Source organism: Podarcis filfolensis, assembly GCF_964270895.1.
Source record: "Podarcis filfolensis genome assembly, chromosome: 4".
Taxonomy (NCBI): Eukaryota; Metazoa; Chordata; class Lepidosauria; order Squamata; family Lacertidae; genus Podarcis; species Podarcis filfolensis.
The window spans coordinates 99,132,839-99,150,912 of NC_139607.1; the positions used below are offsets into that span (position 1 = coordinate 99,132,839).

The following is an 18,074-nucleotide window of genomic DNA, read 5'->3' on the forward strand; positions in this document are numbered from 1 at the left end:
CAGGATACCTGGTTTTATGTGCACATATATACAACCTGAGCATAGGATGGAGGGGCTCTTAGCACCCCCCCTTACAGATCTTGCTTCTGCATTAGGTTTCCCATAAAGCCCCAAGCCCAGCTTTGGAGTCTGGCACAGAGCAGGAAAGAATTTCAAGAAGGACAAATCTAAGGTTCTGCACACGGAGATCAGATTCTATCCAATTCAGATTTCTTTGTGGGGCTCGTATAGGACCATGAGCACTCATCCCAATTTCTTAAAAGTCTTCCCACCACACTTTTCAATGCATTTACCCTTCATTTTCCAAACTGCAAAAAGGCCAGATTATTATTAGTTTTTAAGTGGATTTCACAGTTGGGGATGTTTAGCCTGGAGAAGGGGAGATGGAGAAATGACTTGAGAGCCGTCTTCAAATACCCAAAGGGCTCCCACATGGAAGATGCAAGAAGCTTGCACCCGCTCCTGCTCTGGAGACAAGGACCCAAATGACTTGCGAAAAAGGAGATTCCAACTAAAGAACTGTCGTGCATCCATACGGCTATGGAAAGGGTGAATGTTTTCTAGAATTCTCTAGTGTCACCAGAAGAGGAAGCCGTTCTTTTCAGTTAGGTCTGTTATCAACTACAGAGGATGAGTAGCCTTGGAAGCCTCTTGGGGAGATGGAAGTGATGGAAGGACTGAATCCATGAGGGAGAGCTACTTGCTCTGAGATGGGGGAACCTTCGGGCAAAGGCCAACAGAGAAGGGATGCTGTTGGCTGCTGGTTTCTGTTGCTCCCCACTTTCCCAAAGGGCGTAACATCAGAGGTCCTGCGGGAGGAAAGAGCATCTCAGAGTCAGGGGCCAGCCTGGGCCAAAGAGGCCCCCACTGCCCCCACCACAGAGTCCCTGGCATCCCTTTACCATCTCTGATGCCATCAGGACACTTACGTTAAGCAGGAGAAGGAGGTGTGGAGCGTTGGGGGTCTCTGTCAGAGCAGATGATGGAAGTGCCACTTCAATTCCTGTGCGAGCCAGCAGGTCCACGAAGGGGAAGGAGGGAAAGAGAGAAGAGATTTTGAGTCCTGAGTGCAGTTGTGGAAGTGTGTGAAGAGGAAGAAGAAAGAGCCATGTCAAGAGAAGTCAAGACCACTGACAAGCCTTCCTGTTCACCTCCTGTTCTTCCTTCAGGAGTGCCTCAAACCTCCTGCGGACTATTGCACTGCAGAGGTCGGAGGAGAAGTTTGGATTATGGGGCACTCGTAAAAACGCCCCAGGCGCCCCAGGATGTCCTGGAAGAGAGAAGAGGAGGAAAGTCAGATCCTTCCGGGGGCATCAGGAGGGCACCTCTGCCATCCCCTGACAGCTCCCTCCTGGGGTCCCTCACACAACCAGAATCAGACTCTGCAGTGCGATTCTTGGGCAGCTGGATGGTCCAAAGGCCCCTCAGTGCTGCTGCCCCAAAGGAAAAGTAAAGAGGACTAAGGACAGACCTCCCTGTCCTCTCATTCTTTCCCTCTAGTTGGCCTGGAAAGTTGTGTGGAGAATTGTGAGGCCCATCTCTGAAGTGGAGACACCCTCCCCCCGCCCCCCAGCAGGCTCTGGAAGTGCCGCTTCAGTTCCTGCGGGAAAAGAGAGAAGAGAGGTTGAGTGCTGGGTTAAATCTTGCAAGGGTGTGAGAAGAAGAAAGAGCCTGCGAAGGGAAGTCAAGACAGAGGACATACTTCTCTGTCCTCCACCTTCTCAGCCCCTTTCAGCACTGCCTCAAACATCCTGTGCAGAATAGCACAGCGCATATCGGAGCTGAACTTTGGCCTCATGATGCTGCAGAGATGAAGGGGAGAGGGTTAGATGCTGCCTCCTCTGAGTCTCCCTTGCCCCCTTCTCCCTCCTGCCTGCTCTTCCTCACCCAGAGCTCCCCCTGGAGTTCTGCCCCCCACCCACCCCCACAGCCCTGTCCATCCCCCCCAAAAAAACCTCACCTCAGCTGGAGGAGGGCCTCCAAGGCCAGGGCCAGGCTCAGGGATTGATCCCTGAAGCACTCCAAGTGCCCCAAGATGTCCTGGAAGAGAGCAGAGGAGGAAAGTCAGCTCTTTCCGGGGGGCAGCCAAAGGACTGCACCCTGAGATGCCCCCTAGCCCTTCGGTGTCCACACTTGCTCACCTGTCACCACAGGCTCCTCCTGGACTTGCAGCAGGGCCACCCTGTTCCTCCGCTGGCAGCTGAACAGGGCCCTGAACCACCTGAACCTAGAAGAGAGGAGCAGGGGGGGGGAGCGACTCAGGAGCCCCAATGGGTGGGGTGTGTTTGTGTCTGTGCGGGGGGCTAAGATAGGAAGGTGGTGGAGTCTTCCTCGGAACCAGAGAGACCCCCATGAAGGGGGAGAAGGCCGATGGCGTTGGGCAGCTGGAGAGATGCAAGATGGAGCCAGGCAGAGGTGTAGTGGTTGGAGGGCTGGACTAGGAGGACCTGGGAGAGCAGGGTTCAAATCCCCACTCAGCCATGGAGCTCCCTGGTGGACCTTGGGCCAGCCTAGCCTACTTTGCAGGGCTGCTGGGAAGATAAAAATTGGTGGCAGGGAGAACCATGAAGGCCACTTTGAGCTCCTGGGAGGAAAGTGGGCTAGGGATGTCCTAATAAAAGCAGGGAAGAAATGAGGAAGGCATGGAAAGAGTGTGGAGGAACTGAGCTCTCTGGAGAAGACGGGCCGGGTCAATTTCCAGAGAGCCAAGTCTGTGCAGGGGACCTCAGGACTCACCCCCCCCAGGAGACCAAGACCAAGGGAAAGAATCCTACTTACTCTTAGGATATAGTTCCCTTCCACCTTAAATGGTCAGGCATGATTGTTGTGTGTCACATGCCTGTTTACTTCCTGCTTACTAGGAGTTTCCATTTTGTATATAGCTTTTGTTCCGGCTCTTTTCCTGGACACGAATCCAAGCAGTCATGTTTTTCCTTTGTTCTGATCTACGTTGAATAAAGCTGTAAATATGCTCTCCTGTCTGAATCTTCCGTTGTGGAGACTGCTGAAAAGGGTGTGCACGAGTCTTGGAATGTGTCTGAGGCTCGTGTCGCTAATTGACTGATGCTGTTCAACGGGAGACCGGGAGATCGTCCGGAGACAACGTGGAGGCCTGCCTGATTCCTTCGTCTCCCTGGCAGTATCCCAACACTTACAGCCTGCCCATTTCGTCCACGAAGAAATCCCACCTTCCTCTCTAAACTAGCTGTCTAAAATGCCCATCCAAGCCTAACTCTGATCCCAACCCCAGCCCTAAGCCTAAGCCTAACCCTAACTACCCCTCTGTGTACAAAATAAACATATACAAAATGTGCACAAAATAAAATAAAAAATTTAAAAATAAAGAACAATAAGATAAAAGTGTTAAAACAAAAAACTAAAAGAATAAATCAAATAAAAGTATTAAATGAAATGGGAAGCAAAATAAGAAACTGGAAGAAGAATAATAAACCGAACTCCTTCCCCAATCTCCGCCAACCGCCACCAACTCCTCTCTCCTCCACTTGCCTCACTCCTAACCCACAATGGCCTCCTGCAAGTCGGTGGCTTTCTAGGGAGAAGCAAGAGATGTCACAAAGGAGGGCGGGTCCTTGTCACCTTGGCAACCCCCCCACCTGGCCCCTCCCGAGAGGTGATGCTCCACCTTCAGAACTCGGGGGCCCCTGCTGTTCCGCCTGCCCCTGGGCTGCATCTTCCTTTCACCACCTTCTTCCTGCAGCCCCATTCCCAAAGGGAGGCCAGCCCCACATCCTCCCAGGCAGGCCAGGGGTCTCCATAGCGCAGGATTGGACCATGTGCTTTGCATGCAGGTCTTCCGTCCTGGGCAGCATCTAAGGGGGGGGGCTGGGAATGTCTGCCCCCCCCATCCAAAACCCTGGAGAGCTGCTGCCAGTCAGTGCAGGTGCTGCTGAGGTCGATGGGTCACAGGACTGACCGTGTCCAAGGCAGCTTCCTAGGAATATTCCTCTTATGTTATAGAGCTGAAGAGGAGCAAGCTAAATAACTTCTGCAACAACCCGACCATCGATTCCTTTAGAAAGGGCCGAGTATCATGTACACTGAAACCAGCCCCACCGTAACGATGCCAATAACACTCAGCTCAATTTTTATTTTTATTTCATAAAATGTATACAACACTCGTCTGTGAAGGGAGGGGGGGGGGACACACTCTGAAAACTGAAAGGACCAGATCTCGCAAGCAGAGCACCCGCTTTGTAGGCAGAAGGTTCAAAGTTCAATTCCTGGTGTCTTCCATTTGAAAAGGGATTCAAGAAGCAGGAGTTGGGAGGGGGGAATCCTGGAGTGTCAGAGGCAGAGGAAACACTGGACCCCGGTAGACAAATTCCCTGACCTCCAGTGTCCAAACATGCAAGCTGGATGAGGATGGAGAAAACTTAATACATTCAAGAAGGAGATGTTCGTGGTGAGAAGCTCAGCTGGCGTGGAAGCTCCCAGGAGCAGATCTCGTCTGAAACCAATGAAAGTTCAGCTTCAGGGCTCCTAACCCTGGAGGGACCCCAGCAGTGACTTTAGGGCACATTGCTTACAATTGTTGGGTCTTGTAGACCCCATATTTTTCGCTCCATAAGATGAACCTGACCATAAGACGCACATAGTTTTTAGAGGAGGAAAACAAGGGGAAAAAATATTCTGAACGAAACAGTGGATGTATGATTTTTGTGGTTCATGCTGTGGCCAGAGATATGTGATCTGATGGTGAATTTGGGGTGACCCAATGCAAAAATCCTGAGGATCCATGTGGATCCGTGCTTTGTAACAACGTTTTTGCTCCATTGCGGTCCCATGCAACAGTGATTTTTTTGGTGCGGGCTGTAGCCATGGACACTTTTTTGGTGTGGGTTGTAGCCATGGACATGCTATGTGATCTGATGGTGAATTTGGGGTGACCCAATGTAAAAATCCTGAGTCTCTATGGGCTTTTACCTCCCCCCTCCCCGGCAGCCTCCACTAGTGTCCCTTATCTCTCTTCCAATTCCACCGATCAGCTGCTTCCTTTCAACACTCCCTTCCTTCTTGTTTGCCTTAGTGTCTTTTCCTTAGCTGGAGCAGTTTTTTGCTCCTCCTTTTCTTCTAATTTCTCTCCTCATTGCTTTAGTCTTCCTGCCCCCCCCCTTTGCAAGTTTGCTGTATTTACCTCCCCCGTCCCAGGCAGCCTCCTTTATCTCTAGCGTCCCTTATCTCTCTCCGCGATCAGCAAATGATCAACGGCTTTGTTTCAACAATCCACTTCCCTCTTTCAAAAAAAAAGAAAAGAAAAAGCATCATCTGCTTTTTGCCCCTGGGCAATTCGGCTCCAGGGACCACGCACTCGCTCCATAAGACGCACAGACATTTCCCCTTACTTTTTAGGTAGAAAAAAGTGCGTCTTATGGAGCGAAAAATACGGTGAGTCGCAGGACTCAAGTGGATTGATTTTCTGTTGTGTATATTTCAACAATCCCAAAGTTTGAGAGTCTGTGGCACAGATGCTGTAAAGATATAGTGGCCTGCGATGGAACAAGCCCTCGGAAGAAGATAATAGCGGTTACCCAGACATCATTGCTGATGGCAAAGGGGTCCCCATAAGAGTTCAAGATTCAGGACCCCAGAGATGTAGGTTCACCACTGGAGGCTCCACCTGTTCTAGAGGGGACCTTGCCTTGGGGGATCATGGTGAACTAGGGGTTGTTTTAGGGAGGCAGCTGTGATGAAAAGTGCCTTTCCCTGGAATTGTAGAGTTGGGAAGGGGGACCCGAGGGTCATCTAGTCCATCCCCCTCCCACAAGGCAGGAATCACAGCTAAAGGCTCCCTGGCAGTACAGTTCCTGGGGGATTTATAAACGATATTTAATTAAACATTGTCCACAAGTGAAAACCTGGACATATTTTGACCAAGCTCTGCAAGGTGCAAGTTAGACGAAGAATACATGAGACAAAACGAAAGCAGTGATAATAAAAGGGTGGGAGGAACCCGCAGAGCAGAGGTTGGGAGTCATATGGAGGAATTAAGAATTTGTGAATCAGGAAAAAGACTTAAACAACCTAAGTCTCTTTAAGGATTTGTATATATAGTGGTATATATTGGTTCATTTGGAAATTTGTTGTTTCTTTTGTGCTTAATTTGGAATGTATAATTTTTGTTGTGTTGGAAATCAATAAAAAGCATTAAAGGGGGGGCTCCCTGGCAGGTGGCCATCCAAGTTCTGCTTAAAAGCCTCCAGAGAAGGAGAGTCCATAACCTTCTGACCTGAGGCTGCAGGGCTGGGCCAGCTGTGGCCATCCCTGGGAAAGAAGGACTCCTTCTGAACCTTGAGATAGATGCCTTGCTGGTTACAGCTGGGGTTGCTGAGATCAGACACCCCGTGTGGGGCTGCCTTGCTTGGCACACCACTAGCCAATTCTCCGGAGGCTGGTTTTGTCCAAATGCAGAGTCACGAAACACAGGAGTTAAGTGGGGAATTGCCCTCTGGTCCTGCCAGGGGCCTTCCCAGGAGATTCATCTGCTTGGTGGGACCGATGGAGGTGGCCTAGGTGGGCCTCCTTTGCTCTGCTCTAGCAGCCAGGCTCTTCGAACCATAGAATCGTAGAGTTGGAAGGGTCCCCCAGAGGTCCTCTAGTCCAGCCCTTCTTGGCTAACCTGGTGAGCTCCAGATCTTGTTGGACTCCAACTCCCATCAGCCCCAGCAAGCATGGCCCAATGGATGCTGGAGTCCAATTAACGCAGTGCAGAGCACAAGTTCCCCTGGTTAGCAGTCTAATGCAGACCCTCCAACATTTCTCTAATGAAAATAGGGATGCCCTGTTCCATAATAATAATAATAACAATAACATTGATACCCCGGCTCCTAACACATATAAAAAACACAATAAAACATCAAGCATTAAAAATCTTCGCTAGACAGGGCTATCTTCAGATGTCTTCCAAAGGTTGTCTAGTTACTTATCTCCTTGTTTCGGGGGGTCACATGACTCCATACCCTCCAACATTTCTCCGATGAGAATAGGGACATCCTAAGGGAAAGTGCTAGACAGCATCTTAAAAAGCAGAGACATCACCTTGCCAACAAAGGTCCATATAGTTAAAGCTATGGTTTTCCCAGTAGTGATGTATGGAAGTGAGAGCTGGACCATAAAGAAGGCTGGTCGCCGAAAAATGGATGCTTTTGAATTATTGTGCTGGAGGAGACTCTTGAGAGTCCCATGGACTGCAAGAAGATCAAACCGATCCATTCTGAAGGAAACCAGCCCTGAGTGCTCACCGGAAGGACAGATCGTGAAGCTGAGGCTCCAAGACTTTGGCCACCTCCTGAGAAGAGAAGACTCCCTGGAAAAGACCCTGATGTTGGGAAAGATGGAGGGCACAAGAAGAAGGGGACGACAGAGGACGAGATGGTGGGACAGTGTTCTCGAAGCTACCAGCATGAGTTTGACCAAACTGCGGGAGGCAGTGGAAGACAGGAGTGCCTGGCGTGCTCTAGTCACGAAGAGTCGGACATGGCTAAACGCCTAAACAACAACAATAACAAAGGGAAAGTGGGACATTCCGGGATCAAATCATAAACCGGGACGTCTGCTGTAAATCCAAGACTGTTCCTGGAAAATAGGGGTTTTTGGAGGGTCTGTTAACGCCATTTACGTAAATTGCTACTGCAACAGCAAAGGGATAATGGGGTGAGATGCCATGGAGCTCTTGCCAGCAACACACTCTGGGTTTAGAAAGCGGCTTATTTGCAGCCGCCGACCCGCTTGGCTCTTAACTCAAGCAAAGACTAACGTTTGCTCTCAGCCGCACTCGATTTGCTCCTGTTTTGCTTCCCCAGGAGCGGACTATATGAAGGGCGGCAGAGAGGCAGAAGTTTGATCCTGGAGATCAGAGGAGGTCTGGGGGTCCCAGGGTGCCAGCAAGGAGGAGGGAACCCCAGAGAAAGAAGGACATTTGGACACTGGCAGAGAGATGGCTCTGACTTGCACCTGTCAATATAAGAAAAAAAGGAGGGGACTTTAGCATACTTTTAATAGCATGAGTGTCTGGGGTGGGGTGTGGGGAGAGAATTATCAGCTACTCCCTCACCTGAACTGGTCCGGCACCTTGGGGGCTTGCACTTTTTCTCTGCAAAGAGCAAAGCAAAGATAGTTATAAGCAAGTCATTCATAGAATCATAGCATTGTAGAGTTGAAAGGGACTCCTCAGGGTCATCTAGTCCAGCCCCCCTGCAATGCAGCAATCTTGACCAAAGATCCCCCGACAGAGGGGCATCCGGCCTCTGCTTAACAACCTCCAAGGAAGGAGAGTCCACCTTCATTATTCAGAACAGAGGTTTGCACAACCCACCAAGGAGGATAGCAACACAATAAAATGCAAAACAGCAACAATTAATTGCACAGTTTTGCAAAATCCATTTAGCATGGTTTAGTTTGATTAAGTCAACAAAATGCACAAGCTTGATCCAGGGGTGCCAGCTTGTCAAAGTCGGATGGTTCATTTACACCTCCAGCACACACCCCAGCCACCTCCTTCCCTCTAAGAGCCCAGCTAGGTAATATTTGGGAATGACTGGTCTAGTGTTCCTCAGGCAAGGACAGTTACCTGCTTTTTGGAAAAACTGACATTACAAAACATCATGGGTGTCGTTACGGAGCAGCTCAAGAAATTTAGACTGGGACACAGAATATGTCCCTCTTCCCCACCCCGCAGAGCCAGGGGGATCTCTACATTGCAAATAATAACATGTTTAGTGCCTCTCTAAGGGAGGGACGCAAGTGGCGCTGTGGGTTAAACCACAGAGCCTAGGACTTGCCGATCAGAAGGTCGGCAGTTCGAATCCCCGCAATGGGATAAGCTCCCGTTGCTCGGTCCCTGCTCCTGCCAACCTAGAAGTTCAAAAGCACGTCAAAGTGCAAGTACATAAATAGGTACCACTCCAGCGGGAAGGTAAACGGCGTTTCCGTGCGCTGCTCTGGTTCGCCAGAAGCAGCTTAGTCATGCTGGCCACATGACCTGGAAGCTGTACGCTGGCTCGCTCGGCCAGTAAAGCGAGATGAGCGCCGCAACCCCAGAGTTGGTCACGACTGGACCTAATGGTCAGGGGTCCCTTTACCCTTTACCTTTAAGGGAGGGGTTACCAAGGCTTTGGCTGGCTAAGGACAAAATGCTCCCCCTGCGATTTCATCAGGGTTGGCATGTTGTAGAGTTCAGCTGTGGTCTTCCCCCAAATTTTGACTGGATCATCTGAATAGGTTTGTACACATCCAGGCACTCAAGGGTTGTGATATCTGCAATCCAAAATCCCCACTCCCTTTTGATTGGCTTGCTGAATGACCTGGAAATTTCCTTTTTTCTTTTGTTCCAGATGCAGCTTGGCTGGCTGTCTTGAGCCACCTGCGCTGTTTGGATTACATAGAAAGGAGAATGTGGCGACCTTGCACATCTATGGGTGCTATATAGGGGGTTATTATTTTTTTAACTCTGTTGCTCCCCAGCAACAGGACTGTTACCTTTCACAAAGACACAGTTGTGGACGCTGGAGTCTTCGAGGGAGAGGAGCTGGATGTAAGTCGTCTCCTTGGCTTTGGTGAAGTTGGCCACCTTGAACTTTTCGAAGGGGGGGATGAGGACCTCTTCCTCGCCGGGGAAGAAGGAGAAGTTCTTGATGTTGACCCCATAGCAGGTATCGATGGTGAAGAAGGTGTCCGTGCCGAACTGCAGGGCGCTCTCATTCTTCAGCGACGAGGACGTGAAGTGACCAAAGCGGACTGCCTTGAGGCGCTCAGAGGTGAAGCGGACGTTTCGCACCCCGCGGTACACCTTTTGGCACCTGGGGTGAGAGGTGGTCCCCAAAGCGTGGAGGGCCCTGGTCAGGAGGAAGTGAAGGGTCTTGAAGTTGAAGTTGTTGAGGTAAGAGTCTCTCGTGCGCCCGGCTTCCCTCACGGCTGCGTTGAAATCCCTGTGGAGGCGCCCTTGGATGGTGTAAGCCATGATGGCGATGACGTACTCGGGCTTGAGCCCTGCGGGCAAAGGGGTTTTCCTCCCCTCCCACTGAGAGGAGGCCTCTTCCCAGGCCTCGGCATAGACTCTGTTTTGGGCGAACTCCGTGCGGTTCAGCTCGGCCAGCTCAGCCTCCATCTGCTCCGCACATCCCTTGTACTGGTCATCGAAAGAGGTCAAGGCCATGTCGAGTGGGGACACTTTGATGGGGAAGAGGTCTCTCCTTTGGATGGGGAAACAGAGGACCTGGAGCAGAAAGGAATGTTAATTGCTTAATTGTACATCAAAATGGAAAATACCTCTGTATGTGTATTGCTAAAGGGAACACGGAAAATTCCATTGAAGCTAAGTAAGATATCTCTGGTACCTAACAGGTTGAAAATCAGCTGAGAATGTCTCTCTGCTCCTCTCTCACGTGATGTTTAACTTTAGACCACACGAGTAAGATATTCAGTTGCAAATCTCCATTTTGAGGGAGTGGTCTTTGTTCTCAAACCACCAAAACAAAAGGTTGTACTAGTGATGATTCTTTCTAGGAGGGAACAGCCTCTGGCTGGAATGGCGTCTGTGTGGAGTGAAAGAGTTTTGATTCCAGTTCTGTTTGGAGTAATTTTACATTTCTAAGGAGCTGAACCCGGGCTTGAAAAGCACATGATTTTATGCAACTATTTGGATGTATCACTATTGTTTTAAGTCTGCTTTGAAGAAAGTTATGTGAGTAAAGCTTTGAAGCCATATTTTTGGTCTGGATCATTTTTTATTTCCAAGAAGAGTCGGTTTTTATTCATCCTATTGCTTCCATAGGTGCAAAACTAATAACCACAGTAAGGAATACGCGAGGAGATGGCTTGAGGAGGCTGATGGGCAGAAGTGTGTGTGTGTCTTGATTTTTAATTCCCACTGCTTGCACCCTCTTCATACCTGAAGGTCTCCTGGGAATATTCCCACCAGATGAAGCAGCAGGATCACAGAGAAAGGGGCCATCTTCACCGCCCTCTCCTTCAAAAACAAAACAAAAGAAGCAAGTTTTTCTCTCCAGCCTGGATATCTCACAGCCGTGTCTTGACACTTGAAAACAGACCTGGGAGTTCACAGATCTGGTGAATTCAAGGTAAGGTTCAAGCTTTTGATTTGCATCAAAACAAAAACAAACTTTGCCTTCCTCCCAAACCACAAAGGCGGGGGGGGGACACCCCAAATTACGAGCCTAAAAGTATGTTTCGTTAACTTTGGCTGTCGAGGTATTGCAGCCAATATTTTCAGTCCTTTATATAGCACAATTGCCAAGGGAGGAGAGGAAAAGCAACAGGCAGATTGTTTCGTGGAGCAAACGTGGTTTCTGCTGCTCCAGAGGGTAGGAACTGAGCCGCTGGATTCAAATAGCAAAGAAAGGAGAGTCTGACTGAGCACTAGGAATAACTTTCTGAGATCTCATCCACATTTCTGCTCAAAGCATACTTCCTAGGCCTGGGTCTGAGAGGTTCTCCTTTTGCCTTGCTGCTTTCCCCAGGAAAACCTATTGTTTCCTTCTGAATCATAACAAAGGTCAGCTGGGCTTTCTGCAGTTTGACATTTGTTCCGATTCCGTGGTAAACAGCAGATTTTCCCAGTGAAAGTGGCAGATCAAAAGTGAAACTTCTCAGATCCGTGCCTAAGAAAGTACAGAAGTGTGGCTGAATCCCAAGTGCTGTTCATTTTGGGAGCAGACTCCAAAAAAGTGTTTTTTAAGGATTGCCACCTGTCAGGCATCCTTGAGCTGCGATTCTTGCCTTGCAGGGGGCTGGACTAGATGACCCTTGATATCCCTTCCAACTCTGCAACTCTGCAGCTCTGTGGGGCCTGAAGCCTCACAAGGACTGCTTGCTGCTTGCTGCTGCTGCCCAGGAGGACTCCCCTGAGTGAGTGCCTGAGGGCCCTGCTCTTGCCACCTACCACCTGGCCCAGGGCGGGGCCTGACAGGCCTCACTAGGACAGTTGTTACTGCCGGAGGGGCACAGAGTGTTTTTTAAATGTTTTTAAAAATTTCCTTTTGGATTTTTTGTATGTGGGGGGTGGGGGTGGGATGCATGTTTGGTTGGGCTTGGGGAATTATTTTTTTATTTTGATGTTTTTGTAATTTTTACATTTTTTGTTTGTATTGTTTTATTGGTTTTGTTTGTTTGTTTAAGGTGTTATTTTGTTGTTAGGGGGAGGGGTCAGGGCTGCCGGGGAGTGGGCCCCAGCCCACAAAATGGCTGGGGCATGTTCCACAGGGGGGATGCACTGGGACAACCGATCTCAGTGATCACGGGTAGGAGGAGGAGTTACGCTAAGACTAGACCATGTCATTACAGAGGGGGCAGGTTTAGTCGTTGTCTGAGGACTATTCCTGCCTCCGGGTCTGGTCCTGACCGGATGGATACTGGAATCAGCAAGGGATACCCACATGACCTGAAGGTGCTGCTGTGCAATGCCAGGTCAATGATTCATAAGACCACTGCCATCCATGACTTGATCATGGATGGAGGATTTGACCTGGCATATGTAACAGAGACTTGGTTGAATGAAGCAGATGGGCCTGTTCTTGCCGCTGCTTGTCCACCAGGTTTCTCTTATGCACAGCAACCCAGGCCTTGTGGTCAGGGAGAGGGGTTGCAGTGATTTTTAGGAAGTCATTAGTTTGCACCAGGTGTCCTATTGGGAAGACCCAGTTTTCCGAGTGCATGTTCTGGAAGTTGGGCAATAGGGGCAGTACAGGATTCCTTTTGGTGTACCGACCTCCCCGCTGCACCAAGGATTCCCTGCCCGAGCTGCTTCAGGTCGTGGCAGATGTTCTCCTGGAGACACCGAGTTTGGTTGTCCTAGGGGATTTTAACATCCATGCCGACACGACCTTACAAGGGGCCACTCGGGACTTCATGGAAAGCATGGCCTCCATGGGGCTGTCCCTGAATAAGTCTGGCCCAGCCCATAGCCGCGGACATGCCTTGGACCTGGTGTTTACCTCTATGGATGTTGGTGATCTGACACTAAGTAAAAGCGAAACGAAAGAAGTGCCATGGTCAGATCACTTCCTGGTGCAACTGGACTTCTCTGCGACCCATCCCCTCTGCAGGGAGGTGGGACCAATTCGGATGGTCCGCCCCCGCCACTTAATGGATCCAAATGGTTTCCAGAGAGTGGTAGGGGATGCTTTATCCCATGTTGATGGCCTTTCAGCTGATTCCCTGGTGGCCCGCTGGAATGCGGAGTTAACCAGGGCGATTGACTGTTTGGCTCCAAAGCGCCCTCTCCGATTGCATGGAGCACGGACAGCCCCATGGTTTTCCACGGATCTGAGGGCAATGAAACAATCGTTGAGACGGCTAGAGCGCTGGTGGTGGATAACTCATTCCGAATCTGACCGGACACAGGTTAGAGCTCAACGTCGAGCCTACCAAGTGGCGATAGCGACGGCGAAGAAGAATTTCTTCACCGCCTCTATTGCATCTGCAGAAAACAGCAGCAGGAGACTTTTTCAGGTGGTTCACAATTTAGCGGAACCACCTGCAACATCGGGGCCCAGTACGGGCCACATGTTCTCCTGCAATGATTTTGCAAAGTCTTTTTGCAGATAAAATCGCTCAGATTCGGGAAGAAGTAGACTCCACCGTGGGAGCAGGGCGGGGGCCGGAGAGTGCTAGAGTTCTGTCTAGTCAAGTTGAGTGGGATCAATTCCAATCTGTTACCTCCGAGGATGTGGACAGGCTGCTTGGACGAGTGAAACCAACCACCTGTCTCCTGGATCCTTGCCCATCCTGGCTTATAAAAGCTAGCCGGGAAGGACTGGGCGATGGGCTTCGTGGGGTGGTGAATGCTTCCCTCCGTGAGGGAGCCTTCCCAGACCCGCTGAAAGAGGCGGTTATTAAACCGCTTCTTAAAAAACCATCTTTAGATGCGGCCACGATGGCCAACTATCGCCCAGTTTCAAATCTTCCATTCTTGGGCAAGGTGATTGAGCGAGTGGTTGCCGAACAACTCCAGGCACGCCTGGAAGAAGCGGACCATTTGGATCCCTTCCAGTCGGGATTCAGGCCTCATCATGGGACTGAAACTGCCTTGGTCGCACTGGTTGATGATCTTCGGCGGGCTAGGGACAAAGGTGAGAGCTGTTTCCTAGTTCTGCTGGATCTCTCAGCGGCGTTTGATACCGTCGACCATAACATCCTTCTGGACCGTCTTGAGGGGCTGGGAGCTGGGGGCACTGTCATACAGTGGTTCTGCTCCTTCCTCCTGGGCCGTGTTCAGAAAGTGGTGGGAGGGGATGAGTGTTCAGACCCCTGGGCTCTCACTTGTGGGGTGCCTCAGCGTTCTGTCCTCTCCCCCATGCTTTTCAACATTTACATGCAGCCGCTGGGAGAGATCATCAGGAGGTTTGGGCTGGGTGTTCATCAGTATGCGGATGATACCCAGCTCTACCTCTCTTTTAAATCAGAACCAGTGAGGGCGGTGAAGGTCCTGTGTAAGTGTCTGGAGGTGGTTGGAGGATGGATGGCGGCTAACAGATTGAGGTTGAATCCTGACAAGACAGAAGTACTGTTTTCGGGGGACAGGAGGCGGGCAGGTGTGGAGGATTCCCTGGTCCTGAATGGGGTAACTGTGCCCCTGAAGGACCAGGTGCGCAGCCTGGGAGTCATTTTGGACTCACAGCTGTCCATGGAGGCGCAGGTCAATTCTGTATCCAGGGCAGCTGTCTACCAGCTCCATCTGGTACGTAGGCTGAGACCCTATCTGCCTGCGGACTGTCTCGCCAGAGTGGTGCATGCTCTGGTTATCTCCCGCTTGGACTACTGCAATGCGCTCTACGTGGGGCTACCTTTGAAGGTGACTCGGAAACTACAACTAATCCAGAATGCGGCAGCTAGACTGGTGACTGGGGGCGGCCACCGAGACCATATAACACCGGTCTTGAAAGACCCACATTGGCTCCCAGTACGTTTCCGAGCACAATTCAAAGTGTTGGTGCTGACCTTGAAAGCCCTAAACGGCCTCGGTCCAGTATACCTGAAGGAGCGTCTCCACCCCCATCATTCTGCCCGGACGCTGAGGTCCAGCGCTGAGGGCCTTCTGGCGGTTCCCTCATTGCGAGAAGCAAAGCTACAGGGAACCAGGCAGAGGGCTTTCTCGGTAGTGGCGACCGGCCTGCGGAACGCCCTTCCAGCAGATGTCAAAGCGATAAACAACTACCTGACATTCAGAAGACATCTTAAGGCAGCCCTGTTCAAGGAAGTTTTTAACGTGTGATATTTTACTGTATTTTTGGTTTCTATGGAAGCCGCCCAGAGTGGCTGGGGAGGCCCAGCCAGATGGGCGGGGTATAAATAATAAATTATCATTATTATTATTATTATTATTATTATTATTATTATTATTATTATTCTAGGCTGCTCAATCTGCTCCCAGCATAAGCAGTTAGGTAGGAAAGGCTTCAGAGATTTTGCCCCCACGATGCCCCCGAAGAGCAGGGTCATTGGTTAGAATTTCTATTCTGTAATGAAGGTAAAAGGACCCCTGACCATTAGGTCCAGTTGTGACCGACTCTGGGGTTGCGGCGCTCATCTCGCTTTATTGGCCGAGGGAGTCGGCGTACAGCTTCCGGGTCATGTGGCCAGCATGACTAAGCCGCTCCTGGCGACCCAGAGCAGCGCACGGAAACGCCGTTTACCTTCCCGCCGGAGCGGTACCTATTTATCTACTTGCACTTTGACGTGCTTTCGAACTGCTAGGTTGGCAGGAGCAGGGACCGAGCAATGGGAGCTCACCCCGTCACGGGGATTTGAACCGCCGACCTTCTGATCGGCAAGTCCTAGCCTCAGTGGTTTAACCCACAGCATATGCAAATAGAAGTGTGCAGGGAAACAATTCAGAAGCAGAGAATTGCAGCTCCCGACTGAGGTGCCTCTGGGCTCAGTATCCTGCAGGAGGGATTCAAGTGCATACCAGAAAAACAACAAATCCACTTCTTCTTTTTTGCAATTTGGAAAGCAATGGGGTAAATGTACTGAGATCAACAAATGGCACGCCGGAAGGCAGGTAGACATTCTGCAAGCAACCCAACACGAATGCAGAGTGAATGCTCATGGTTGTTATAACTGCCTTGCCAAGAAATCAGAACAAATGCTCTGTAAGAAATCAATAAATCTGGATATAATCTAACTTCCATGTGAGCATTGGGCAGAAGTATCAGGATGAAGGCTCAGTAAACAGCTCATCTGAAATAACCTGCAGCGTCATCCACCCAGTTTTAAGGCGTTCAGGGCAGGGATGAATCATAGAATTGTAGACTTGGAAGGAACCCCGAAGGCATCTAGCCCAACCCGCTGCAAGGCCGGAAGCTCGGCTTCAAAGAGCAAGAAATTGTCCTTACACTGGGTTCAAAGAAGCAGCAATCCCTTGACTTCTCTCTCTCTCACCATCAGAAAATAAAATGGTCAGACTTATCTGTGGCCCTGTTCCCGCTCTGCAGCTGCTTCTCGCACCCGGGTGGCTCCTCTCAGCTGTGGGACGCCGTTCTCTGGACGTGACAGGTGGCAAAGGGGCTTTTTATAGAACCCACTGGAAATCCCCGCCAGTGCTGCTCACCCTTGAGCTATTAATATTCAAGAGCCCTCCAACAATTTTGCTCGCATTGAATGCATTGGGTAGTATTCATAGAACTGTGGCATGGGCAGGGGGACACTGAGAGTCATCTAGTCCAGCCCCTGGCAATGCAGGAATCTCAGCTCAAGGATCCCTGGCAGAATCAACAGCGTTTTACTCAGAGCAAATGAATGGACCTGAACTTCATTAATTTTGGTGGGTCTACCCTGAGTAAAACAGAGTTGAATACCAAGGGTAAATAATATAGTCAGGCATCCCTCTCAAATACAGGGCAGGGTAAAAGGTAAAGGTAAAGGACCCCTGGATGGTAAGTCCAGTCAAAGGCAACTATGGGGTTGCAGCACTCATCGCACTTTCAGGCCGAGGGAGCCGGCGTTTGTCCACAGACAACTTTCTGGGTCATGTGGCCAGCAGGACTAAACCGCTACTGGTGCAACAGGACACCGTGACGGAAACCAGAGCGCAAGGAAACGCCATTTACCTTCCCGCCGGAGTGGTACCTATTTATCTACTTGCACTTTGATGTGCTTTCGAACTGCTAGGTTGGCAGGAGCAGGGACAGAACAACGGGGATTCGAACCACCAACCTTCCGATCAGCAAGCTCAAGAGGCTCAGTGGTTTAGACCACAGCGCCACCCACTTCCGCTACAGGGCAGGGGCTCCTGCTTTTTTTTAAAATAATTTTTATTAACAAATCAATCAAATCACATGAATTCCAAATTATATCAATACATACTAAATTCCAAATATTTCCAAATATTTTACCGAATTTTTTAAAAAAATTGTTGGGGGTACCCATGCTTCGAGCTCAGAAAGGGTCCAATCCTCTCATATTTCTGCTACTTTGATGTTCATTCTTTACAAATTATCTTCCAATCTTCTTGTTGTTAACATTTTCTTTTTTAAAAAAAATAATTTTTATTAACTGGCCAATCACATCAAATTAAATCACATCACATAGATTCCAAATTACAAAGCCAAATTTTTAAATTTTGTTGGGGGAACCCATACTTCAAGATCCAAAGGGGGATTCAGATCATCTTCTTATTACTGTGTTAATGTCCAAATCAGTCCCAATCAGTCCAAACAAAATTCATAATTCTATTCAGTCTTATCTTGGTGTTTCCACATCATATCTTGTTCATATAATTTCTATTTTTCCTTTACGATCTCTTCTGTTAGTCTCCTTAAGCTGATAAGCAAAATAATAATCCTGTGTGGATTTCCCGTTCCTCCACTAAGTCCAGATGGTTTCCATATATCTCCTTCGTAGATAACATCGCTCTTTCCATCATATATTTGGCATTTTTCGCTCTTGAGTCCCACCGAGACGTATGTAAACAACTCTATTTCTCTCTTTCTCCTCCCAGACCCAAGAGCTCCAACAATGCCTCCCAAAATGGCGACGGCATTTTTAACTGCGTCATTCCAAAACTCTTAGTTTTCCAGCTTCGTCTTGAAACATTGCTT

General features: G+C 49.6%; 1 protein-coding gene across 5 annotated transcripts; it reads right to left on the reverse strand.

Moving 5' to 3' along the window:
* Window positions 1-4,103: 4,103 nt before the first annotated feature.
* Window positions 4,104-16,520, reverse strand: ART1 (ADP-ribosyltransferase 1). Of its 5 annotated transcripts, none has more exons than XM_083610117.1 (5): window positions 16,371-16,520; window positions 10,907-10,984; window positions 9,496-10,231; window positions 8,072-8,110; window positions 4,104-7,971 (listed from the first exon to the last, which is right to left on the reverse strand). In XM_083610117.1, exons 2-5 carry the CDS (start codon window positions 10,967-10,969, stop codon window positions 7,871-7,873), a joined length of 939 nt encoding a protein of 312 aa, XP_083466243.1. In that variant the 5' UTR covers window positions 10,970-10,984; window positions 16,371-16,520; the 3' UTR covers window positions 4,104-7,870. The 5 variants fall into 5 exon arrangements, with proteins under 5 accessions (XP_083466243.1, XP_083466244.1, XP_083466245.1 ...); XM_083610118.1 differs by having other exon boundaries at window positions 16,441-16,519; XM_083610119.1 differs by having other exon boundaries at window positions 16,417-16,519.
* Between the last annotated feature and the right edge of the window lie 1,554 nt (window positions 16,521-18,074).

Coding starts and splice junctions, on each gene's coding strand:
- ART1 (XM_083610119.1), bottom strand. Junction 10,232..10,906: donor TATTCCCAGGAGACCTTCAG/GTATGAAGAGGG, acceptor TTTCTGCTCCAG/GTCCTCTGTTTCCCCATCCA. Junction 8,111..9,495: donor CAACTGTGTCTTTGTGAAAG/GTAACAGTCCTG, acceptor TGCTCTTTGCAG/AGAAAAAGTGCAAGCCCCCA.